The sequence below is a fragment of the Hyperoodon ampullatus genome, assembly GCF_949752795.1.
Source record: "Hyperoodon ampullatus genome assembly, chromosome: 12".
In the NCBI taxonomy this organism is placed as follows: Eukaryota; Metazoa; Chordata; class Mammalia; order Artiodactyla; family Ziphiidae; genus Hyperoodon; species Hyperoodon ampullatus.
In genome coordinates, this window is record NC_136925.1 from 56,571,856 (window position 1) to 56,598,480 (window position 26,625).

At 34.9% G+C, this 26,625-nt stretch overlaps 1 protein-coding gene across 2 annotated transcripts in view; it reads left to right on the top strand.

Moving 5' to 3' along the window:
* Positions 1 to 26,625, top strand: part of LAMA2 (laminin subunit alpha 2) — a gene marked incomplete at its 5' end in the record, with an annotated part of 604,254 nt that overhangs the window by 331,019 nt on the left and 246,610 nt on the right. For both annotated transcript variants that reach the window (XM_079716968.1, XM_079716967.1), the window contains 3 exons: positions 14,335 to 14,436; positions 15,835 to 16,046; positions 24,224 to 24,335. In XM_079716968.1, the coding sequence (XP_079573094.1) occupies positions 14,335 to 14,436; positions 15,835 to 16,046; positions 24,224 to 24,335 (426 nt within the window). The remainder of the gene's footprint in view (positions 1 to 14,334; positions 14,437 to 15,834; positions 16,047 to 24,223; positions 24,336 to 26,625) is intronic.

The window sequence follows — 26,625 nt, forward strand, 5'->3', positions numbered from 1 at the left end:
GAGAAACAGCTGGTCTGTGTGGGAGGGATGTTCAGTTATGACTGAGAAGAAAGAGAAATAACAGAGATGTTGAAAGCTTTAGAAATAGTATATAAAATAAAGTATGTACTACAAAATTCAATGCAATATGCTAAAGTTCAAAGACTGCATAAATGTTCCCTCCCCCGCAAAAAAGTATACAATGGCTATGCTGATGTGAAAGTGCATGAAGAAAATAAGTGTCCAAAGCTGCATAAATATTTGCACCCCTGTGAGAGTGTGAGAAAGTGTGTGTTTCATGTTGTGATTGATGGGGCTGCTTTTACGCGCCTTTTTGAACTCTTAGCAGAATGGAGTGTCCTAAGGGTCTGTCTGCCTTTGTATGGCAGAAACTCTGTTTTCTTAGAAAATAGTAAGGAACACTATTTGTACTCCCTTTGTTATAAAAGCGTACCTACAGTTTATGGGAATTGTGGGACTTAGTAGAAAAATCACAAATTTTCTCCTATATCTTACAAGAAGTACTAAGCTTTATCTTAAAATTTTGGCTATTGTTTTTTGCTGACTTCTGGGTTTTTGTTTTTTGTTTTTGTTTTGAGTTAAGGAGTCCATAGTCTGATGTACTTTTAATATATGAGTGATGAAATTTGTAGATTCATGTAGGGATATTTTAGTGTAATGATTTATCTACTTAAAATGAAAAGAAATGAGGGCAAGACATATCTAAAATACTGTGTAATATATTTACTTGAATGCAATCATTTCTAAATATTAGAGTTTCACTATTGAAGAAGTCTGATGTATCAGATTTCTATTGTCATTTAGTCAGAGAATTTTAGAACTAAAGGTATCAAATAATAAAAATGTACATATATGTAGTCTCCAAAATATACTAATATTACTTATTAGAAATCTCAAAATAATACAGTAAAATAGCAGGAAAATCACTGAAATTTGCACAGTAAAGGTGATGATTTTAAAGCTCTTTTCAGATAAATATCTCATATAAGTATAACAGAAGTCATACTTCTGTGAAATACTCATAAGCTGAGACATCATGTCAGCTCTTTTCACTTCCATATTCAGAGTCTGGTTTTTTGTTTGTTTGTTTGTTTGTTTGTTTTTTTGTGGTACGCGGGCCTCTCACTGTTGTGGCCTCTCGCGTTGCGGAGCACAGGCTCCGGACGCGCAGGCTCAGCAGCTACGGCTCACGGGCCCAGCCGCTCCGCGGCATGTGGGATCCCCCCAGACTGGGGCACGAACCTGTGTCCCCTGCATCGGCAGGCGTACTCTCAACCACTGCACCACCAGGGAAGCCCCTGGTTTTGGTTTTGTTCTTCAGAAACAAATATTTTTTAAATTACACATCTGGTTTGAGCAGGGCTAGCTAACACTCAAGTCTCCTGACTCCCTTTTCTTTGTATTTCCTCAGTATCACTATTCCAGAAACCCCTCTAAATATATTTGCAAAGCATTCTTTATAAAATGTACTTTCTCCCTGATTACCAGGGCCATTTTGCAGGTGCTTAAATCACAAATATTTGACCTTACTCGGATATCCCAGCTAGTGATGCTGATTCTATTAGTTATTTCATCTGATAAATTAAGAATAAATAACATCAAAATAGTAACTGCCATGTATCTTGGGGTTAACTCTTATTTTCCCTATTTCTATATTACTTTTTATGTATATATATATTATATATACATATATATAACTTTTCTCATTTTATGTAAATGGTAGTATGACATACATATTATAAAAGCACATTATAGTTTTTAATGTGATGAAAATAATTCCATATTAAGGGATAAAGATTTTTCTCCTCCATGTATAGAAATATATATATATATATACTTATATGTATAACTTTTGGTTAATTTTATTTTGTTGAATAGATGCACCCAAATTCATTCAGCAGTCATAAAAGAGGTTAAACTTTGACTCTAGTGCTAGGTCATGAGGTTCAAGTCCTGGTTTCACCACTTACCAACTTTATAACCTTGAGCAAGTTATGTAATCACTCAATGCTTCAGTTTTCTCATCTTTAAAATAAATGTAACAATGATAACAATATGCCTATCTCATAAGGCTGTATGAATATTATTTTGAGGGTTAAATGAGTTAATATATGTACAGCCACATTGCAGAATATTTGCCATCTCCGTTATTATCATTATTAATATGTCTAATAATGATCACTATTGATGGACATGGGTCTATTTTCAATGCTTTTCTAGTACAAACATTGTTGTAATGAATAATCACGTGCTTAGCTATATCTTACATGTGCAAGTATAACTGTTGGATAAATTTCCAGAAAATTGCCATATCAAAGTGTATATGCATTTGTACTTTAGATATTACCAAATCGATCCCATAGATTTTATACATACACCACCAATGCATGCAAGTGCTTGTTTCCCTAAACCCTTCACCAGTAGAGTATGTTATCAAACTTTTGGATCTTTACCAATTCAATGAGTGAGCAATGGTATTTTAGCAAAGTTTTACTTTTTCTTCTCATTATTAATGAAGATAATATATTTTCATGTTTAAGAAACAACAGTATTTTCTTTTCTACATGAACACTTAGACTCAAATTAAGAAACTTATTTTAAGCTTGTTCAATTCCCAGAATAATTATAAGAGAAAATGAGACTATGTTTGAATAAATTCAATATGCCTGGTATAGAACATGAAGAATAGGTTTTACATAGTTTCTCTCATGAATTATTTTACAAAGACACTTCAATGTAGGTATTTTCATTCTCTTTTAGACATAACACTATGTATACTATAGAATTAAATTAATTTGTCCAAAGTCACACAGTAAATGTAATGGAGAGTGAGTCAGTCCTATTCTGGAGCACAGGATCTTTGAATTATAGATACCATGCACACTGAGTGTGTGTGTGTGTATGTGTGTGCACGTGCGTGTATGTGTGTGAGAGAGAGGGAGAGAGAGAGAAGAAGGGAGAGATACAGAGTCTTGAATTTAAAAAGGTAAACATAACTCAAGGCTGCATCTCGATATCACTAAAGTAAAAGTGTGACCTTGAACAATTTAACCTTTTGGAACCTTAATTTCCCCCTGTATATGATATGATATAATAATAATAATACTTATGAGATTTTTCAAGAGTAAATAAAATGATGCCAAAAGTGCTATTGAAATTCTAAAGTTTTATATAAATGTTTGCTTGATTATATAAGGCTCAGTAATTGAGTCCCTTAATTTTTGAGACCTACCGTAATTTTATGTTATGCATATATTGCTTAAAAATGTGACAAATGTTTGTTTTCAAACTTAAAAATACCCAGATCATACTGATTTGTTGAAATGATGTGGTAATCAGAGAATCTTGCTCTGGATGGTTACAAACTTTTGGAGATTGTTTTACATAATAGCAACAAGAACAGTGATAGCAGCTAACCTTTATTCAACACTTGTAAAGTGTCAAGCACTATTCTAGATAATTCAATTGAATTCTCACAACAGCACTATAAAGCATGTACTGTTGTATCATATCCATGTTTCAGATGAAGATTTGAGACAAAGAGAAATTAAGTAATTTACTCTAGTCATAAGCAATTAATAAGTGGCAGAGCTGACTATTTCTTCCCCAGAAGTCTAGCTCCAGAACATGTTCTTTTTCCCACTATGCCATTCTGTCTTTGTGTATACAAGTAGTTTTCTCTTAATAAAATGTGTTGCTCTTTCCTATAAATTCTTTATCCCCAAAATCACAGAGCAGAAAGCAGATGTATATAAAACTGATACTATCCTGGGGCTCTACAATAGAAATTGCAGAAGGTTACCCTGATATTTAGTCACCAACTATAATAAAGCTGTAAAACAGCATGGTGGAATTTCAAGTTGCCCAGTGGTTTCAGATCTAGTCCAACCTTTCAGCTGATATAGGCATTCCTCTGCCATCATCCTGGACAGATGAAGCTCTATTCATATATCTTCAGGGATACGGATACTCTACAAGGTAGTTCATTCCATTTTCAACAGTTCTAGATATGAGAAGTTAATTTTTCCACATGACCAAACAATACTCCTTCTCCCCACTTCCTTATATAGGCTCAATTTCTGTGCTACAAACAGAGCACGTTTTTTTCCTATTATACATGCTAGAGCCTCAAACATTCAAGAAAACAATCATGTTTTCCCTAAGTTTTTTCTTTTTAAAATTAAAGATTCCCATTACCTTTCCAAACCTTTTGCTCAGCTTTTAGAGCCATCAACGTCCTGGTCATTCCTCTTTGAATGAACTCTAATTTGTCAACTACTCTCTTAAACGGTGATATCAAGAATGTGCTCTTACTAGCTGTGATTGCAGTTGGATTATTGCTTCCTTTAATCTGTATGCTAGGTATCTTCTTAATACAGAGAGTACATTGTTTGCCAATGTATCAGAACGTATTGAAAATGTGCATATGACTTATAAAATATGTATTAGGGGGTGCTGGAAATTGTGCTATTATCCTAGCACATAGAAGCTGGTGAAAAGTAATGGCATATAGTTGCTTCATGTGTGTAAATGTCTAAATGACTTAAATATTGATTTTTTTCCCTTCAACTTCAGATCAAAATTCCCAGTGCTAAAACTTCCTTATTTTAAAACAAATGCATTTATAGTTTGCCAGTCAGCAGTACAGTAAGTTCCTGTGGTAAGCTCAAATCACCAAAAAGCTCAAATAGACATGTCTAGTTTGGTTTGTTTTTAGGACTGATAAAGATAATAATAGAGAGACCAATAAAGACCTACGTTAATAACAACTGCAAGTTATCTCATGGAGTAATACAAATTTTCCAAGTTTTTTTAATGCCTTCTCCATCTATTCAATATCATATATTGAAATGATATATGGTGTTGAATTTGATTAAAATATAGCAGATATTTATGTACTATCTACTATCTGTGAGATACTTATGCAGAGTACCAGAGGGAAACATTAAAGCATGAATAAGATCTGAATCCTGCCATCACTGTGACTCTTCCAGAAAACCTAAGATTTTAAAGTGCATTTACAATTGTGAAATAAATATTATTATGATTAGAATTTTTGTGCGAAGTGTGTATATATTTAATTTTGAAAATATATTAAAACAGTATAACTTACAATATTTTTTACTTATATACTATATGCTAGGTGCCAGGGGAGGAATTTACCTTGTATTTTCTCATTTCATACTCAGAACAAAATTCTGAGGTAGGTGTAATTCAGCTCATTTTAGTGAAAATTAACTGAGACTCTGAAGGCATAAATAACTTTCCCAAGGGCCATACAGTAATTTAAAGGCAGAACCAGGATCTGAAATTAGGTCCGGAAAATCTCCAGGAATGGGTTTGATCTTTGGTGTGATCTATATCTGACCCGTATATTAATAGACATCAGATAACTAACACAGCCCTTTATCTGTTCATTCTGGAAGAAGATACTTAAATGTATTTTATTAGCCTGTTGATTCTCCTCTAGGATGTGACTTAGTTTCCATTGCACATTTGGGAATGTTTTCTTCTAAAATTCATAATCAGCTTCTACTGCTGTAATAAAGAATCACCTGCAGAGTTCACAAATGTGGAAAGAAACAAAAGAGAATAGTGGTAGATCAATTTAGCATCAAATTGGAATAGTATTCCAAGATGTGTTCTGACTTCTGCTTTTGAGGGAGATAAGTTGACTGCTATTTCAAAATAAGCTCTATCTAAATAATGTAACTTAAAATGAATTGAACTTATTTAAACATACAGCAGTTCCAACCATATTTAGTGTTGCTAAAGATATAAACTGTTAGAATTGCCTATGGGCAAGAGGAAAGCTCTGTTTATTACACTCTTGTTGCTACTTTTGCAATGTGAGGGGAAAAGGCTATATAATAGCCATATACTATCCAAAGTAATGAATATACTTATAAGATAAAATACTTAAGCAGTAAGAGAAAGGTTAAGTAAAATTCTCATTCACATAGAAAATAGCAAGGCTGATAACTCTTTTTTACAGTGTTTTCATAAATTTTCCACAAGGATTGTATATTTTGTTTTCATTCGTCATTTATGTGAAAATAGTAAGTCTGTTTCTATTTAACTTACTGGAACTTGGATTAAAATGGGTCCTGTTATTTTAATCAGATCAATGTTGTATATCATGAGGATATAGTTTTCTGTTTTCTTGGCAGAGAACTTAAAAAAATTAAGCCCTAGTCAATATGAAACATATGTATATATAAAAACATAATTTATGGTTTATTTGGTTAGATCAATGTTTAATAATATACTACATGTATTTTTTGTACTAAATATTTACTCATAAATTAATCCAACCCAAAGAAAGAGTACTAATGGAAGCTTCCATCCAAACATAAAAAGTAAACAGAAGACAAACAGCTGTTGCAAAAATCCTATTTTTGAGTCTGGGCTTGATAACAAAAAACAGTTTGGAGAATTTGGCTGCTACCATTTACTCGCATCTGTTGAGACTGTACTGTTTCAACTCAATATTTGATCAGTGCATGTCACAAGGTAGCAAGTAGTTCTCTAAGTCAGAGAACTTAGAGAAAACACTAAATACTAATTTATGTATGGGATGTTGTACTTCTAAGTGCTTCGTCATCTATGTAAAGTTTAGCAAATCTATTCATAAGATGTTTATATTTTTAAGTGCCCCCAGAAGGATCTAGGCGTTTGTAGAAAATACATGAAATAGAAAAAGGTTAACCCATTCATTGTAATTTTTATAAATTTGATCTGTCAGGCTTCTCTGGTGGCGCAGTGGTTGAGAGTCCGCTTGCCGATGCAGGGGACACGGGTTCGTGCCCCGGTCTGGGAAGATCCCACATGCCGCGGAGCAGCTAGGCCCATGAGCCATGGCCGCTGAGCCTGCGCGTCCGGAGCCTGTGCTCCACAATGGGAGAGGCCACAACAGTGAGAGGCCCGCGTACCGAGAAAAAAAAAAAAATTTGATCTGTCTACCTTTGGACTTCTTGTTATATGAGAACCACTAACTGTCTGGTTTTCAGTTGCAACCAGATACATTCTTACCTGATCAAACCTTTATAATTCCATTTGCTTTGAATCATAACTGAGTATAGGGAAAGTATAATTGGGCCTCACTTTGTTATGCAGGAGACAGAAAGCTTATGCTGGAGATAGGTTGGCATTACTCAAGTGAATAAACAACTAATTTAACAAAAATTCATATGGGAATCTCATATTGACTTCTTAATTCCTCTAGATGTATCTCTCACAATTACTTTGTTTTCCCTCTGCCAACCAAAACACTGTAATGAATATCTCTTAGCATTATTAATAATAAACATTGTATATGAATACTAGCTAGGAGGTAGGTTGTGAGAATTTGGAAAAACATGGTGAAAGTTGGGAAGAATAAATATGTGTGAGTAGTTCCATAAGCAGTTGGAGGACTGGGCTGCAAGGAAACTGACTGATCAGGTAGTGAGTGTTACACTGAGGGAGTATCCCTGGTGGGCTGCCACAAAACTCTGTTCTTGGCCCTGACACATTCATGATTTTAATCACTGCTTTGGATACATATGAACTTTAGATGATACAAAGTACAGAGGGATGCAAAATTATCTTATCGGGTTGGAAGTGGCCAAGTCTAAAAGGAAAAAAAAAATCAGAAGAAAGAGGAGAGGAGATGGTGGGAGTGGGGGTAGGGTTTGAAGGAGATGTGTAAAAGGAAGGAAGGAAGGCAGAAAAAGCAAGCAGCGAGGAAGAAAAGAAAGGGAGTAAGGCAGGCAGAAAGTAAAATTCCTAGGGTTTTTTCTTTGTATCTCCTTGACTGCATAAAGTAGCCTCTTGCCTTCCAAAGCCACATTTCTAGAATGTATTGTCCCCATTTGGCACCCACAACTCCTAGTTCATTTTCTGTGCATTAAAGATTATGTAACTTTAAGATCTGCCATGTAAATTCTGCCTGTTCTCTAATTCAACATCCCCTTGCATCGGTTCTATTCTAATTATCAAGTTTTGAAAGGAGAGAAACATGCACTTTATCTCAATGTTATAAATGTACAGAAGAACATAACAAAACCTGTAGTGGAATACTTTTTCCATTTTGAAAGAGAGCTTCATGAATAGACGCATTAATAAACACTTAAATGGAAGGGTACCTTTTCAGAGTTTAATACTCTGGGGCTTTGGAATCTAGAAAGATGAATCGCCTGCCCACTTTGTGATACTAAATTGAAATTGACAGCTCTGTTTCACTTATCCTGCTCAATATTACAAAGCCTTTTCCTCACTTGATTTTAGTATATCCCTTCTGAAATATTTGCTCTGGTAAGAAAAGCAAATATTAGGTTTCACACCCCATTTTGTGGAGTAAGAGTGATGATGTTCTGACATCAGAGGACCAAATATTCCAGGCTTATTTTTCTGAGAAAAATTTCCTTGCAGATATATTGTCCTCCATAGATCATCCACCCTTCATCCCTCAATCCATACTTCTTAAATTGCGGGGTGGTGGGGGGAGAGAGAGGCTAGAACACACAAAACCTAATACTAAATGCTTTTGTAAAGCTTAGTTTTATGAATTAACTTTAGACTTTTCTACTCATGAGGAAAAACTTTCCTGCCTCATTAGATCTTTAATGCAATGTGCTGCATGCACACTACATTATTAAGTGTGACATTAGGTTATATATTGCATAGTGACTATAATGTTACTTGCAATCAAGCTGTTCCTTTCCCCTGAAGGTAGAATTAAAACAGGTATTCAAGGGAAACAGCTACTCGCATTGCTCTTTTCTTAATGGGGTGAATTTGAGGATCAGGAGAGTGAAGGACTTAGCACTGAACCATCTCCAGGAATGGATGGGTGCTGCTCCTTTGTCTTGCAGTGCCTTCGCAATTTGATATCTGAATCTCCCCAAAGAGAATTTTGCTTAATAGATAAGGGGAAAGATAAAAGGCTAGGTCTTTGGGAACTCTTATGGAATGAAATATTTTCATTAAATTCACTTTCTCTTTGTATTGAAAAGGAATATAATTTTCATCTCTGGTAGATATAGTCTAATCCATCCAGTAAATATAAGAAAGGCCCTAAAGCAAACTGGAATTGCACTTATTTCTACCTGTGGAAAAGCATATTTCTCTAGCCAATAGAATGATGACAGTTTAGTTCCTAAATAGCAGGAGAAAATGAAATGTTCTATTGGCTGTACATGCAGTGCTCTGTAAAATTAGAGAAATCAATGTTGTCCCCAAAAAGGACTAATATGAAAACCTCAAATATAAAATTAGTAGAGTCTACAGAGTCCAAGATTGTGGAAAGTTAGTTATGCACAGTACACATAACTTACCAATGTCACGTGATGTATGGTTAGAATTCTTTAATGTTATTGGATGAGTTGGTTTATACAGCGCTCTACCTGTTCTTCTGTTTTTTAGCTCTTTTACTAGTTGTGGTTGCCACTGACTTCTCAGTAGACTTTAAGAATATCACTGAAAGAACTTTTTTCCCTCAGTCTTCTGTCCAGCGGGACATCAACCAGGCAAAGAAAGAAAAGCAGCATTTGAATGGTCAGAGAGCTGTAGGAATGAGAATTTCAGCAGGAAAATTACTTTAAGCACATATAAGTAGCAGAATGGATAGATACAGAGGCTAGATTGGGAGTTCTGAAACTTTTTCAATTTGTGGTATTCTTAGTGTCTCCATATTTTTCTCACAATGTCTTCTAGATCAACTGAAATATGCCGCAGTAGTTAGGGCTAAACAACTTAATAAATATTTGAATTTAACAACTTAGCAGTCATTAAAAAATAATGCACATAAATTTAGACAATATAATAATTTCTTTTCTTCATAAATTACCACAATTACTTACTAATGGGATCTTTCTTGCTGAGTAATATTCAAGTTCTGAAAACCGAGAATCAGATCAGACATTGCTGCTTTTATTTTCTGTTTCACATTGATTTTTGTACAATGCTTGTTTTTGTTTATCACAGCATCCACTGAAAACTTTGCTTAACAAAGATATGACATGGCTGAAAATGCAAGTAAACAAAAACATAGCACAAAATTTTGAGAACATCCTCTAGAGGAATATAGCATTATCTGTTAAAATTGTGAACTACGTAGAGCTAGTTGTTTGTGTGGTGTCCAACCATTATATAGTATTGCTGTATTTCCTTCAAACATTTACAACATCCCACAGTGCCTTTGTGAGTTTACTGAAGTGCCCTGGGACATCTCTGCACAGATTTTGTGAACAGAGGGCTAGATAGATCCTACAGAGTATTGAAACTGCATAGAAACTTGAATGATATCATAGATCCCAGAGCCACTAGAGTTTCTTCATTAGGCAAGTGCAACAACAGAAGTAATTGTTGCTAACACTTTCCCCAAAAAAGAACACTGAAGTCAGGGAATTGAATTCAAATGCTTGATGAGGACCTAGTGAGTGGGATGTAGCAATGGGAACAGAAAGTTAGACAAGAAGCATTTCAAGGAATAGGATTGAGGCACTAATCTGATACAGAAAATAAAGTGAAAACAATATTATGTTGTACCTATGGTTTCCAAATTACAGTAGAGAAACAAAGCAATTGGCTTGACCCATGCTTCATGGAAGTTAAGAAAATAGTTGTTTCCTGGGAAGACCCAGATAATAAGATTAACTTTGGGTATGTTGAGTGTGTGATACATTACTGAACAATCATTCAGTACAGAACTGTTACAGGCTGAATTGTTCCCCAAAATTGTATGTTGAAGTCCTAACTCCCAGAACCTCAAAATGTGACTGTATTTGGAGAAAGGATCTTTTATTCCAATTAATTAATTAAGATAAAATGGGGTTCTTAGTGTGGTCCCTAATCCACTATGACTGGTGTCCTTATAAGAAGAGGAAATTAGGACAGAGACAAACACAGAAGGAAGACCATGGAAGAACACAGGAAAAAGATGACCATCTATAATACAAGCCAAGGTGAGAGGCCTAAGAAAAACCAACCCTGCTGACATCTTGATCTCAGATTTCTGTTGTTTACCGAGTCACTGGTCCTTTGTTATGACACCAGGAGCAAATTAATACAGGGACATGGGACAGGATAGAAGATATGGATTGAGGAACCAGGTATGAACATAGTTCAATCCATGAGAGAGGAATGGAAAGTCAATAAGAAAGGATAACCAAAAGAGAGTAAGAGTCTTGGAGACATCCATACACTGAGTATGGAATAAAAGAGAACTGTATCTATCACAGAGACAGAGGTATGACCTCTGTCGTACTCCAGGGGAAGAAGTATCAGAAAAGTCTAAAGTATTAGAAGACCAAGGAGTCAAGAATCTTAAGAATTATCACATGACACATAGAACTGGACAAAAGCCCATTAGTGGTTGCTAGATAAAGCTGATAAATGACCTTTCAAGAAGCACTTGTAGTGAAGTGCTAAGGGTGGAAAGCAGGCTGCAGCTTGATAAAATAAATAAAGGGTGGATGGGTAGAAATAAAGAAAATGAGTGTAATACCGCATATCTTAGAGTTTGACAGCAAAACTAACAAATAACCAGAGATAACAGCTAGAGGAGACAACAAAGTTAATTGATGACTTGCAGCCCTGTGCACATTTGATTTGATGGAGAGAGTGAAGATTGGGATACTGAAGGAATTATAGGAGAGTGGAGAAGCAAGCATGTGGCGGAGCCAAGTAAAAATGGCATTTGGAATATGGAGCAGTACATTGATGGAGAAGAGACAGAATTCCTCATCCAAGCCATATATGAAAGGACAACTTATATTCTGAGTATTCGCAAAGCTTTTTCCCCCAAAAAACAATATTCCTCAGAAAACAAGGTGTTATCTTACAATTGAATCATTACAAAGACCCTACAATTGTATGTACTCTTTGGGGAAGACACATTAGCTGGAAACACCACCAGGAAGTGCTTGGTCTTATTGCTTTTGAAGAGATTACTTTATGGAGTTGAAGGAAAAATAGAGGCAAAGGAGTTTAACAGAGAATAAGTAATTATTCCTAGAAGGTACAATCTCTAAATTGAAGGATGATATCTTAAACAGTCTTTTAAAAAATTACCTAAGTACTTGACTAAGTAGTTATATAGAGGTGATCATAAATATATACCTTAGGGTGAATGAAGTAGACAATGATTTTAATATTATAGAAATGAACACTTGTGGTTTGGGGAAAAAACACCTGGTAACAGTATCATGCATCTATTTAAAATTTCCTGTTTTTCACAACTTAGGTGGACGCAAAATAGATACACTCATGAAAATTGTTAGGTGATTCAAAAACTGGTTCTAATGTTGCCAAAGCATGGGTATCAAATATGCATGAAAGAGTTTGGAAAAAAAGTTGTTTTATGAAATGTGAAACCAATTTTTCATTCTTATTATTACTACTATTATTATAAGCCCTCAGGAAAATAGGTTGAATTAATTCTATTCCTTAGTTCATGTTTTATATTATCATTGACCCACAGAAGGCCCCTCTCTTTTTCTATGTAGTTATTTGTTCTTTTTCCCCCATTTCCACCCTCATTACTCTCCCATATTGTATTATCTCATATACTATATGACTTGATTATAAGCAGGTATGGAAAATACATTGACAAGTCAAATATTGTAACAGATCAAACATTTTTGTATTTCATCTTAAGTCTTAACATTTGGGATACTCAAATTACACACACTTTGGCTCTTTTTATTGGCAAAGTGGGAATTACCTTTAATTCTAAGTTTCTCCAATTGATTTAAGAAATTAAGAATTAATTTACATTCATCTTTTTTTAGAGAAACATATCCCAGAAGAATAACATGTAATCCAAATTTTAAATAATCAAAATACATTTGGAATCTCAAAAGTTTGCTACATTAGAGATCTATGTCCCAATGTCCTTCCCAAACTCAATCCCTACCTCCTACTAAATATTTTTATTAATTTAGGAAATTCTGAATAGTTAAGTCCTCTTTGAAATATATGAAACATTCTTTCTGCTGCCTTTCTAGGCTCCTGTCATTGAGAAAATGTCTGGGTGATTTTGAACAAGCATGCTATGTGAAATTTTGGAAGCTTATCTTAATAGAACCAAAAACCTTTTACATAGATTCACCCCTCATTACTCACAATAATGCCAAGGGCTATAGTCTAGAGAGAAATTTATTATTTTATATATGAAAAGACATTAGAATAGGGCTATTTCTCAGTGGAACAGGGGAATAAAAGTTTTCTGAATTTTAGTTCCTTATAGAGCTCCCTGTAATGAGCTCTTAGAAGACATTAGGAGCTGCAATTTAAAAACCCTGTTTAATCAGCCATAGCGAGCTATGTTCCATTCTCTATGGAACAACTCTGAGAGGAATCCGGGTTCCTCCTCTTCAATCCAGAGCATCATCGGGAATTGCTTTGTGGTCAGGGTCTGCTGTGAGAGGCCACAGGGAGCCTAGGGCTGCGAAGCTGGGTCTGTTTGTCAGCATGGAGGAAACTGCAGAATACAAATCATCAGCTTTGTTTTATGAGTGTCTATTTACAATGCTGGGGTGGAATTTTTTAAAAAGCACTGCAGCATTTGCATCGAGTCTGTCACTCAAGCTCCAGTGTTGATTCCTATCCTGTAAATGATCTTGCTTTCCTATTTTTTTTATCCTTTCTGCAAGGTTACTGTCAATGTCAGAGGATGTAAACCTCAAGCATACATTGTATGGGGCTCGGCATGCATGTTGGAAGGAAAGAAGTTTGTTTAACGAAAAGGGATAACAGCATTCATTCAAATTAAGCATATTGGATTGCACAGGGGAAAGTGTATCTTCTTTGGGAGTTTTGATTGGATTTTATCATGATATAAAATTTGCTGCTACACTTCTTTTTCTTTGACCAACAACATTTCCCAGCTTAGTTTATAGTCTAGGTAAAGTGCCTGTGAATTGGAGTGATGTCTTTGCTGAAAGCATTCAGACCCACAGAGAGTGAGTGACCCTCAGGGATGGGTAGAAATCTCCCAATTTTAACAAAGATCCTTCTCTGGGAATTTTAAAGCTCAAGCTACACACTAGGAGAAGGACAGGAGGGGCTGTGTTTGGTTCCCTGGAACTTAACCTATTTCAGCAAGCCTGCAATACCAGGGAAAATAATACATGAATTTATATTTGTGTCAGACTTGCTGTTGATGGGTAAGGTTCGTATAAATGTTACTCCTAAAGAAATGTCTATCATTCTCACTCTGCATGCTCATGATTTCTGCTTCTTCCAAATCCTGCCCTCTAGAACAATATAATAATTTTAAAATAATAAGTAAAACATGATTTAATGACCCATCTCCAGTCCTGTAATGATTACACATCTCCTCTCTTGTAGCTCACAGCAGTTGGAGGACAATTGACATTTACTATATCATACGACCTCGAAGAAGAGGAGGAAGATACAGAACATGTACTCCAGCTTATGGTTATCTTAGAGGTAGAGTATGGAAAGGGTCATTTATATTTAACTGCTTTACACTCTTATGTTTTTTGAGGTTATTCCTTACTTGGCTAGTTGAACATTAATTTACATACTACTAGAGAAAAATATCATATTTTGGGAGTTTTTTTATGCCAGTCTTATGTTTCACTCCGAGACATAGCTAAAAGACTGAGCATAGGCATTGGGTTCCAATGGTACATGGGAGTTTTAGAGCAGATTTGGAATTTAAATTTAAAACTTAATGACTATTTTCCCAAGAATATAAGGATACTGAAAGTATTTAGACAAATGGCAGATTTACATAGTTGTACTTTATCCATCTCTCCTTGCTTCCAAGTAGATTTTATTGTTTATTTCTTTGTTTATATTAGGTAGAAGTAAATGGAAAAGGAAACATTTATTTAGGTGCAGTTAAATCGAATTCAAAACTCCTAATTTAGATAAGAAAAATATAGGAGAAACTGCTTTCGGGATTTGGAGGGCCATAGGGAGTTCCCAAATGCTAGAAGGCTAAAGTTATCACAAAGGCTGTCTTCCATCCTTTCTCATACTCTTCCTTTCACATAATACATGCCCTCCTCCCCTCAAGTCACACAAAAGCACACATTTCATGCATATTTATGAGTCCAAATGGATCTATGTTGATTTAGCATGAGGCTTTGTTGTTTTTTGTCTTGAAACTTTCATGCATGAGAATCAATAAAAAAAATTCTTTCCCCAAAATGAATGTTCCCAGTATTAGATGAAGTGATCTGGGTGATATATATCATTACATATGTATGTGTATGAAACTAGAAGTATGTCATAGAATTCCTTTGAGATAAAAGGGATTCTCTAAATGTAAAATGTTGAGAAGTTACATATTATTAATACGAATGAACTAAGATAAAATGTTAACTCAAATGGTAATGATGCCATTATCCTATTGTGAACATTAAACTGCAGGCTTTTTTCTTGTTTGTTTTGGGTTTTTTTTCCCCAGATAGAAGAGTCCTTTAAAACAATAGCTTCATATACTGTTCTAAGTTTTCTTCCCTATTTTCCTATACAACCCACGTTCACCATAAAATAGTATATTTGAAATACGCAGTTTTTGTACACTTCTGTAAAACTGAGACATTTGTAATCACATATATCTATAAGTTGCCAGGTATTTATTATTTTAGTTAATGGGGGAAGCAAAGTCATGCATAACCAGGAAGCGTATACTTTGTGATGCATCTGGTTAAGGCTAATATTTAAATTGTTTTCTCTGCCTTTTATACATACTAGAAATATGCTGACTGACAGGGGAAGCTAACCTGAAATTAAAAACCTACTGAGGATAATCCACAGAGAAGAGAATTCCTTTTTTCCCAGTTTTACCCTTTTATACTTTCTTTTTCTCTTTAGGGAAATGACTTGAGAATCAGTACAGCCCAAGATGAGGTGTATCTGCAACCATCTGAAGAACATATTAATGTGTTGTCACTTAAAGAAGATTTATTTACCATACATGGCACAAATTTCCCAGTCAGTAGGAAAGAGTTTATGACCGTGTTTGCGAATTTAAAGAGAGTCCTTATACAAATCACATACAGCCTTGGGATGGATGCCATCTTCAGGTAAACTCAAGAACTGCATCTCCCAGTGTTCACACATTTACCTTGGGGCAAACACGCATGTGCTGAGTGACTGAAGATCCCTAATGTTTGCTATCTTCAAATAGTAGATAAGAACGGAGCACTGGTTTTCTGAAAAGTGTTTCTATTAAGCTTTAAAATTTTGCATACCCAAGATGAATTTGTCTTAGTCCTTTTTTAGTATTGATGATTCTTTCTCAATTCTGCCAGAGCATGCAATAAGAATGCTTCCCATACCGAGAAATGCTATACTGGAAAAGAGTCTCCTTTATGATGACTCAGATAGTGGAAAACTAAAGTGATACAATTCCAGGATACCCGTATTCAGAAAGTGGTTTGTAAAATATTTTCTTCCATTAATTAATTCAGTCGTCTCTGACTTAATAGTATATAGTTTATGATGAGAAATATAAGCATCTTCATTTAAGTAACTACAAGTTTTTTTTAAAAAATACTGTAATGGCTGCATGATATAAAGGAAAGTATGAGCTTCGGAGGTAACCTGACTAGGAATTAAATTAGCTCTATTGCTTATTATATGTGTGACCTTTGGCAAGTGGTTGGTCCTTGTGAAAACTTGATTTCTTCAAATGTGAAGTGGAGAAAATAGTGCCTACCTTTCAGGGTCGTTGTGAAAATTATATGTGATAATTATGTAAAGGGCTCTTTACCTAGAACGCTTTCAAAGGATTATTCCTTTCTGTTCTCCATTTTTTTCCTTAAAGAGAGAGCTCCCTGACTTAAACCAAACATCCATAAGGGGCTGACTGTAGGCTGCTGTGTTTTCCATTTTTAAAACAATGATGGGGCTTCCCTGGTGGCACAGTGGTTGAGAGTCCGCCTGCCGATGCAGGGGACACGGGCTCGTGCCCCGGTCCGGGAAGATCCCACATGCCACAGAGGGGCTAGGCCCGTGAGCCATGGCCGCTGAGCCTGCGCGTCCAGAGCCTGTGCTCCGCAACGGGAGAGGCCACAACAGTGAGAGGCCCGCGTACCGCAAAAAAACAATCAAACAAACAAACAAACAAAACAATGATGTATTTTTCTGACAAAATTTTGACTTTGTGTCTAAATGAGCTCTTTTCCTTTCTCCTTTTCTACTCTAATAGTAAATAACACAAGCTCTCGTGGCAATTTTGTCCTAAATCAGGTTAATTAGATGACCAAATGTGACCCCAAACCAACAACTTGGCATACCCATAATCAGAGCAATGTCTCCAATACTGATTTATCTGCAAAACGGTTTTTTTAAATTACTGATGCTCCCCTACCTCCTTCATTTGCTTGCATGGCCTAGTTTGTCTTTCATTTGTAGCACTTTAACTAAGTGTAATCATCATTACCATCTCCCAAAGGAGAGTATCGCAGATTCATAAACAGAACCACTGCCAAACAATGTACCTCTTCTACAGAGTCAATTCTGCTAGAAGCTGGGTTAAAATGCCATGAAGATGAGAAGCAGCACTTAGGAATTAATTATGTTTTTTCACATTTAGTAAATAGAGATTGCCAAGATGTTTAACAAGTACAACGAGATGAGTCCTCTGGATTTCAAAATAAATGACAAGCAAATTGACAAAAGGTGGCTGGGGGACTTATTTATTTTTGCCATCATTGTTTCTCAGACAAGTTAATCCAAAGACATGAATCCCCCTGATTCATGTCAGATAATTTTAGTGTCTACCCATCTTAAAATCACTAGTTTCTTTTGAACCTGCTGAGGTTTTCCCATACACGAACAACGTGTTCACAGAGTGTGTCTATGGGATCTGACACAGGAACTAATCCAAGTAGGTGATGCTTTCTGCAGCCTACATTTTGTAAGGCACTGTGGTTCAAGAAGTGAAAGCCATATCATATTTGAAACTCCTACCCACTTCAGGTGAGCCAAAAGTCAGCATGAATCCCGAGTCAGTATGCTTGTTATATTTTATTTATCTCTGATCTACTAGTAGATTGAGTCATATTTGTAAAACATCATTTGAATTGATTTCAACTTGTCTTGCACAGTAGGCTTCCAACTTGGTACACAGCTTGTGTGCAAGCACAAGTAAATTGAAGCTATCTCAACAGAAATTCATGTTTAGAATTACTTAAGGAAGATTTATTTCCAGGGTAGTTCTCTCAGCAAATGGGCTTACGTTCCTTCCATTATGGAGGAACTGGAATTGAATAGTGGAGGGAGAAGTGGGCTGCAGGTCAGGATTTTGACTTCTGTTTTTAACTTAGCTATTTAATAGTTGTAAACATAAGTGTCATTTTGACCTCTTTGGATTCAATCACCTCGTCTGTAAAATAAGGATGAGGACAATTGCTTGCCAACGTCAGAAAGTCACTATGAGAATGGAATTAGAGGGCTGCAAAAGCATTTTACTAATGGCAAATCAGCACACAAATCCGAAGCATTTCTATCTGACCTGCATCATTCCAGGGAATACCATTTTTTCCAAGTACCGTTAAGACTTGGAGATATCTAGAATAAAGCATGGACTGATATTTCTAAAATTGAGACCATTTTTGCTTTCATTCTTTTTGACAATGCTGAGAGACCCATACGATAAAATTAATTGATTTCCTTCTCATTGTCCTCATTGATAAGATGAAGATAAAAATGGAAAATTTTTCATTCTTCCTTTAGGAATGTAAGAGAAACCAACTTAACCTAACTGTGTATCTTTCTCCTTTAAATTCACCAAACCTTATTTTTAGTAGCATCCTTGATATTTAACTTGATATTTTTTCTTATACCCTATAGTAGACATTAGTACAGTTCATCAAATTTTTAATCTCCTCCTTTTGGAATACTGCATTTTCTTTGAGGGTAGATGTGGTCATAGGACTTGGTTTCGCCAATGAAATGTGAGCTGAAATGATGTATTATTCCTCTCCTCCTCCCCCCAAGCCCTGGAAAAGCATTGAATTGCCTGTTTGAGACTCTGTGGAGCTTGCTTAGCTACCAGAAGATCAAAACAGCCTGAAATATTGACAGCACACATAGGTCAGCTACCCGGAATAGTTACCCAGAGCTGTAGAGGATTTCACATGAGTAAACTTTTGTTTTCTGTTAAGCCACTGAGAATTTGGAGTTGTCTGTTACCACAGCATAACTAAGCCCATCATGACTTTATTATGATGCAACCCATGTGTCTTTATTGCTTGAAAAGAAATACGAAATTTTTCCAAGGCAAGATGTTTTCACATGACTTTTAATAGTAAATTTTTTGGTATGGGTATCAAAAATATTACACAGAATTTATGTAATAAATAATCTAGAAAAATCCTTATAAACAAAGGAGTGTTTTGAGGCTTGTAGAAATAGTGTTGATAGTATACTTCTACCTTTTGAAATTAATGATACAGGTAATCGCATATTGAAGAAATTATTATGACAAGGGCTCTGAGGCTCTTAAAAAGATTTATGTAACTTGCTCTTGGGAAGAGGTTCAGCCAGGGTTTATGCCCACATGTGTTTTCTCCCCATTATCTTTGACTACCTCCCAAATCTATTCTGTAACATTGGATTCATTCAGTCTGCCAGCATTTACTGAGTGCCTTCCCTGTGTATTTGAGTCGCAGCTCTCTCTTCTGTAAATTGGCAAAAAGAATACCTAACTTTCAAGATTGAATGCTAAGGTGAGAAAATGATGTATCCAAAACATCTGACCTGCTATCTAGTATATGTTGGGAGGCAATGTCGAGTAACAGGCTAACCACTGGGTTTGGGTTTGAGTCTGTGCTGCACCATTTGCTAATGGTATTATAGTGACAAGGCACTTTACTTCTCTGAGCTTCAGGTTCTGGCTTTGTAAATGTGGGCAAAAACATGATTACCACATTAATTTCATTGATATTTAAAGGAGCTATGTCTCAAGTTCCCATGATAGTGCACAGAAGACACTCAGTACACAGTAATTATTATGTGATAGTTCTAGGCTAAGGAAAGAGGATACAAAGATGGATAAAGGATCATTGAATTCAAAGAAGGCATGGTCAAGTATGAAAGGCAGACATGTAGAAACGTTTATGGTAGTATAATAAAGAGTGCAATGGAAGTGTGCATAGAGCATCCTGGTGGAACTAGGGAGGAAGAGATGAATTCTTATATTAGCATTTAATATATTTTTGATGAATGGCTGCAACAATAGCAGATTCTGTCAGTTATTTTCCTTACTTGGTATGGGATTGAAAATGTTTGGAGAAAATGTCTAGTTTGTTCCCAGATGGCCCACTCGGACATTGAATGACCTAGTGAATGATTCTGTTGCCTTTTTAGGAATGAAGTAAAAACGATCAGGCTTCACTAATTGAGTAGTACTTTGTGGAACTTCCACAGGACAGAGGCTAAAGGAAGTTCTAAGTCATCATCTTATGTTTTGTCAAAAATGAAATAGAACAAAGCACCTGAACAGTGATAAAATCTTTATCTGTAGTGACCAACCTGAAGTAACATTTGTTTAAGTAGAATTAAATAGATATCTTCTATACAAAAAAGATGAATTAAAAATAATTATTTAAAAGAGTTTTAACATCAAGTGTCCTGTTGTTTAAAGAATAGTTTGGGTTTTTTTCTTTTTTGTTTGTGAAGCATGACATAGCTAACTCTGGTGGAAAATATAGGAAAACAAAAATATTAAGAACAATCTTTAAGACAGTTCCAGGACACTGTTTCTTATATGATTCCAATATTTTCAATACTAGCTTATATAATTATATCTTTTCTCTTCATCCATCATCTTATCTGTATTCCCACTCATAATAATAAAGAGAAATAGCCAGCTAAAACATTTGATTTAGTTGACAAATCTTTGACAGTTCATGCATCTCCAAACTTTAGTACTTTATTACTATCAGCATTATGTATTTAAATGAATGCAGCCTGTATCAAGAAAATAAAATGACCATATTGAAGGGAGAAAAAGAATAAACTGCAGCCTTCTTCATGAGTAACACTAAAAACTGTTAAACACATTAAAATCCCATTTAACAAATAGCAGAACCTAATGCACATTGGGACTGCTCAGTGAATACTAATGTGGAATATTGCTGGGAAAGATGTTTGAGTGATGAAATTTCTCATAGCTCAAAATGGTTACATAGATTAAGAAGAGGAACATCTGTTGTTTCAAAAGACAAATGAAGGTTGGCAGTTCATTGAAAATATTTTTGTTTTTGTTATGTTCTATTTTAAATTGTTTCTTAAAGCAGTCAATTACTCATTTTTCTATTTTAAAACATTCCAGTAATCTTTCTTTATGTTTTGCTCATTAATTTTATACTGAAAATCCTGGGATTATATCTATATATAGTTAACCAGGCTGCTGTTTAGTAAGTGTGATAGTCTTTGTATGATAATCAGCTAGTATAATAATCATGAAATCATCTAATTCTGAAATTAAAGTGATCAGAAATACAAGTTTATCATGCGACAGTCCATTAATTGCAGGCAATTAGATGTCACAATAAATTCAGATGAGTTCTGGCCTCTGGCCTGAAATCCTAATGCTAGCAGTTTTCAATTTCTTTTCTTTGTTAGATAAAACAAGTAAGTTTTCTTCTACTTATCTGATTTTATTCATCTGAAATGTGGATCCTGGCTTCAGTGTATCATTTGTTATGGAGTATGTTACAACACATTGTTTGTAATATAACTACATTCCATTCATCTATCCATTTATTCATTCATTTATGTATGTATTTGGTCTTGTATCCATCCATTTATCCATCTATCTATTCATCTACCCACTATCTGTCTATCCTTCTATCCATCCAGAGATTCATCCATCCAACAAAAATGTGTTGAGCATGTATTGATGTGATCAGGCTAGGTAGAGAGATGACACAACAGGGTCTCTGTTCTTAAGGAGTACTCATAAACTCATGTTAGCATAAACAAGTACTATCCTTATTTTAGTAACTCTTCAAAACCTTATGTTGTGTTAAAAATTGCCAGATCTAGGGATTTCACTCCTACTTATATACCCCAAAGAATTAAAAGCAGGCACTCAAAAATAGTTGTATACAAATGTTTATAGCAATATATTTACAATAGTCTAAAAGTAGAAATAGCCAACCATCCATGAACAGATGAATGGAATAAGAAAGTGTGGTATATTCATGCAATAGAATATTACTCATCCATAAAAATGAATGAAATACTGATATGTGTTATAACATGGATGAACCTTGAAAACATTATGCTAACAGAGAGAAGCCAGACCCAAAAGGTCATGTATTATATATGTCCATTTGTATGAAATATCCAGAATAGGTAAATCCATGGAAACAGAAGCAGATCTCAGTTGTCAGAGGTTGGGAATCACCAAACAATAAAAATCTACCACCACTCTTAAGAAAGCAACTAAAAATGCATATCCTAGCAAGAATCAGTTACATCTTTTTTATGGTTAAATAATGGCATATTATGTGTTATGGAGATCTATCAGTCATTTTAAAAAACAATAATTATCATTATGAATCAATAGCAGTCATTTAATTTTGTGCTCTTAGAGCTTATTTAAAATTTATTTTAATACATTAAAATGACAAAAATCTAGTTTTGGGGATGGAAATAGTATTTCTTGTGCTACTCATCTAGTCATTTTGATCCTGTTGCAGCAGTCAATATATGGTAATAAAATTCCTAGCATTTTATAACCACATATATGAGTTATGTACTATATCAAGAACTTTACATTCATTATTTCATTTAATCCTTTAATCAAGCTCATCATGTATGGACTCTTGTTTTATCTCCATTACATAGATGATGATATTGAGGCCGAGAGATGTTAAGTGATTTTTCCTAGGCTACGGGACTGGTAGATGTCAGAGACAGGATATGAATCTTGATCTGTCTGACTTCTGAGTTTGTGTTCTTAACAATGAAGATTTTACATTTTGTTTTTCTTAATAGGAAAAAGCCAATAAGACACTAATGAGATTTATTTAAATTGTGAATGTATATTGGTTGCATATTTGGAAAGAAATACATACACACACTATACATATATACCACTTATGTAACAGCATTTTTCAACTTGGCCAAACCAGCCTTTCCTAGGAATAATGAATGATACCAAATCTCTGTGCTAAAGTCACCAGATTGTACAGAAGTACCAATAAAATGAAGCCCGGAAGTACAGAAAACAGTGAATTTCATTTAGACCCAAAACAATTTAGGAAAATAGTTCTAACTAATTCAACTGAGCATTTGAAAAAGTTTCACTTTTACCTACCAATATGAAGATCTATCTCTGAGAAAAAGCAACCAAAATAATTTCCATCTTTCTTTTCTTTCTTTTTCTTTTTTTTGCTTCCATTTTTTCTTTAAATTTAAACTGTTGGACTGAATATTAATATTATGTCCTTCTGCTTTTCTAGTTTAAATATTAAAAATAAGTCAGTCTGTTTTAAAAATTCCTTCAACTATGTTTTTTTTTTTTTTTTTTTTTTTTTTTTTGCTGCATTGAGTCTTTGTTGCTGTGCACGGGCTTTCTTTAGTTGTGGTGAGTGGGGGCTAGTCTTTGTTGTGGTGCACAGGCTTCTCATTGTGGTGGCTTCTCTTGTTGGGGAGCACAGGCTCTAGGTGCGCAGGCTTCAGTAGTTGCAGCACGCAGGCTCTGTGGTTGCGGTCTGCGCAGGCTCTAGGGTGCACGGATTCAGTAGTTGTGGCTCGTTGGCTCTAGATCACAGGCTCAGTAGTTGTGGCACATGGCCTTAATTGCTCCGCAGCATGTAGGATCTTCCCAGACCAGGGATCGAACCCATGTCCCCTGCATTGGCAGGCAGATTCTTAACCACTGTACCACCAGGGAAGTCCCTTCAACTATGATTTTAAGCTCTTTATCTCAAAAAAAAAAAAAAAAAAAAAAAAGGCGGGTGGGGGAATCAAAACACATAGCCAAAAACCAAGAAATGAGCAAGAATAGTCATATCTTTTCAACATTTGATTGTGGTACTGGTTGTGAGCACTTTTAACTGGGCTGACTTTGCCTAATATGATGAATGACCAGAGCATCAAGTTATGGATATTCATTTGCCTTCTTTTTCAACATAAAACTTTGCTTATATTTACATCATTGTTTCTGTACTATTCCTCAAGAGATGTAACACCTAGGAGTTTGTTGCTTATTTACCATTTCTTTTTCCTTCTGCTCCAGGCTGAGCTCTGTTGGCCTTGAATCTGCTGTCCCCTATCCTACTGACAGAAGCATTGCAGCAGCTGTGGAAGTTTGTCAATGTCCATCAGGGTATACTGGCTCCTCCTGTGAAGTAAGTTTGCAAGAATATAGCTTCAGTGCATTCTAAGTTCCTTCAGCATTATTTTCCATAAACTATTCTAAAATAAGCTTAGTTTTTCCATCAAGGATTGCACAAATGATAGTATATTATTAGTTAAAGAAGAAACTCCAATGTCTGCGAAAAAGTCATGACTTTCAAATAGTGTTACTCATGTAATGCCATCTTGAAATCAGGTTTCTTGTAGAGATATTTTGCCTTATGACATATAGCTAAAAATCTGATGTTCCTTTAGGTGTTTGTTTTCGATTTAATCTGTTGATAAAATAGAATAAATGATGGTGGAATAATATTTCAAAATATTTCTCTTTCATTTCCAACTGAATACTTACGAGGAATTTAGCACTATTTCTTTTCTTTTTCACCCTTTCCACATTTTTAAATCCTATGTACCACATTCTTTCTCTACTTTATTCCTAAGAATACAACCAAATCACAATCTTCTAAAGGACTCAATCTTTAAAATGTCCAGAACATAATATATGGAAGAAATACCTTGATCTAGAAAATTTCCTATAAGTCTTTGATTTGTTTAGCACCTAAAATTTGAGATATTTATGGCTGTCTCAATATTCTAGATTTATAATAAGATTAATGTTCCTTACTTAATATCACAGTGTGTCATTCTAAGGTAATAATTTTTATTTACTTTTATGTATTTTCTTTAGGTAGTTTCAAAATTGATTTTACTTGAAATCTGGTCAAAAAAATATAAACACCATTTCCTTTATAGAGGGCATGGTTTGCAGACAAATGGGAACTTAAATTCTTTAAAAATGGTGCCTTTAAGGAATCATCTGACTGTACCAAGATGTTCCACTTCAGCACACTACCCCATTATGCCATTTACAAAAATACCCTAGGCCTTACTTTGTTGTTTCTCTTGTACTTTAAAATAATGCATGCTATGAGAGGATACTCAGGGCTTAGAGTCATATTGGTGACAAATGTGTTTTCTTTAACTGGGCTCAGATTCACCTATCCAGAAATAAAACTAAATGTAATTCACTGTCACTTTTCCAAAATTCAAATAGAGAAGAGAAAAATAATCATGGAAATGAATTAGCTCTGTCAACCCAAATTTGATTTTACATGTAAAATAAATACTGTACTTGATGAAAAGTATTTTTTTATTAAGAGCCTAGCAGTTTGTATTTCAAACCAGAAAGCTCTCTTTGAACTTTATGTTCTCATTTCAACTGAAATAATAAATAACCTTGATTCTATTTTTGGTTTAACCCTTATTCCCACATTGGTTACTCTCAGTGCTCTTCATCATCTTTTATACAAATTTAAAATGCCCATTGAATCTAAAATTGTCTGAATATTAGAATTATTTAATTGGTTATGCATTTTGTTTCTTCTTTTCTTTCTTCAAAAGTATTTATTAAAAATCTTTGGTAAATTCTGACCTAGATGCTGAGGGGATTATCAAGAAGATTACATCACAATCCCTATTCTTAAAGAGCTAACGGTCTGTTTAGGGAGACAGAACAAATACCTGTGAAAAATTGGATCACAGCACTATATAATTAAGGCACCAGTTAAGTGGTACAGAACTTAAGTGCAATAATCTTTCAAAGAGGTGAGCAATTCCAGTGGAGAGAGATGTCACAGAAAGTATCCTAGGGTGGAAAAACCTCAAATTGGATGCTAAATAATGGTAACAATTAGGTAGGAAGAGAGAGAAGCAAGCGAGTGTGGGAGAGTCAGAACAAAGAAGCAGAGCAGGGATAAGAAAACCTTCCTGTGCCTCTCACATGATAATTGATAAATAAAGTTACTTTGGAATCCATAAAAGAATTTAGTTGAATCAGAAGACAATGAACTCTGGAGTTTCTCTCTGGCTTCTTAGTTTTTTCTACTCTCTAATAATTCCTTCTTTTCTTTGAAACTTCCTATTCTTAAACTCACTATTATCTATTCCTATCCTTTCCTAAATTCATTTGCTTTTTTATTGAGTTCCTAATGCCAGGCACTCTAGTTTTGTTATCACTAATATCACTGGATCCTTTAAAAGCTGAGTAAACTCCAAAGACTATTAACGTCTTAATTCTAGCTTACCAAAAACACATGCCATAACTCCATTATAGAATCACTCTCTTCTGTTTTGTTTGGGTCCACAATGTTGATTCAGAATCTTTTTTTTTTTCTCATTTCTACCTCTTATAAATCCCCCCACAGTTCATCTTTCAAATATTTTCATACTTTCCTAGTATCATCATAATTCATTTCACTTGACAAGTGGAACAGGTGAGGAAGT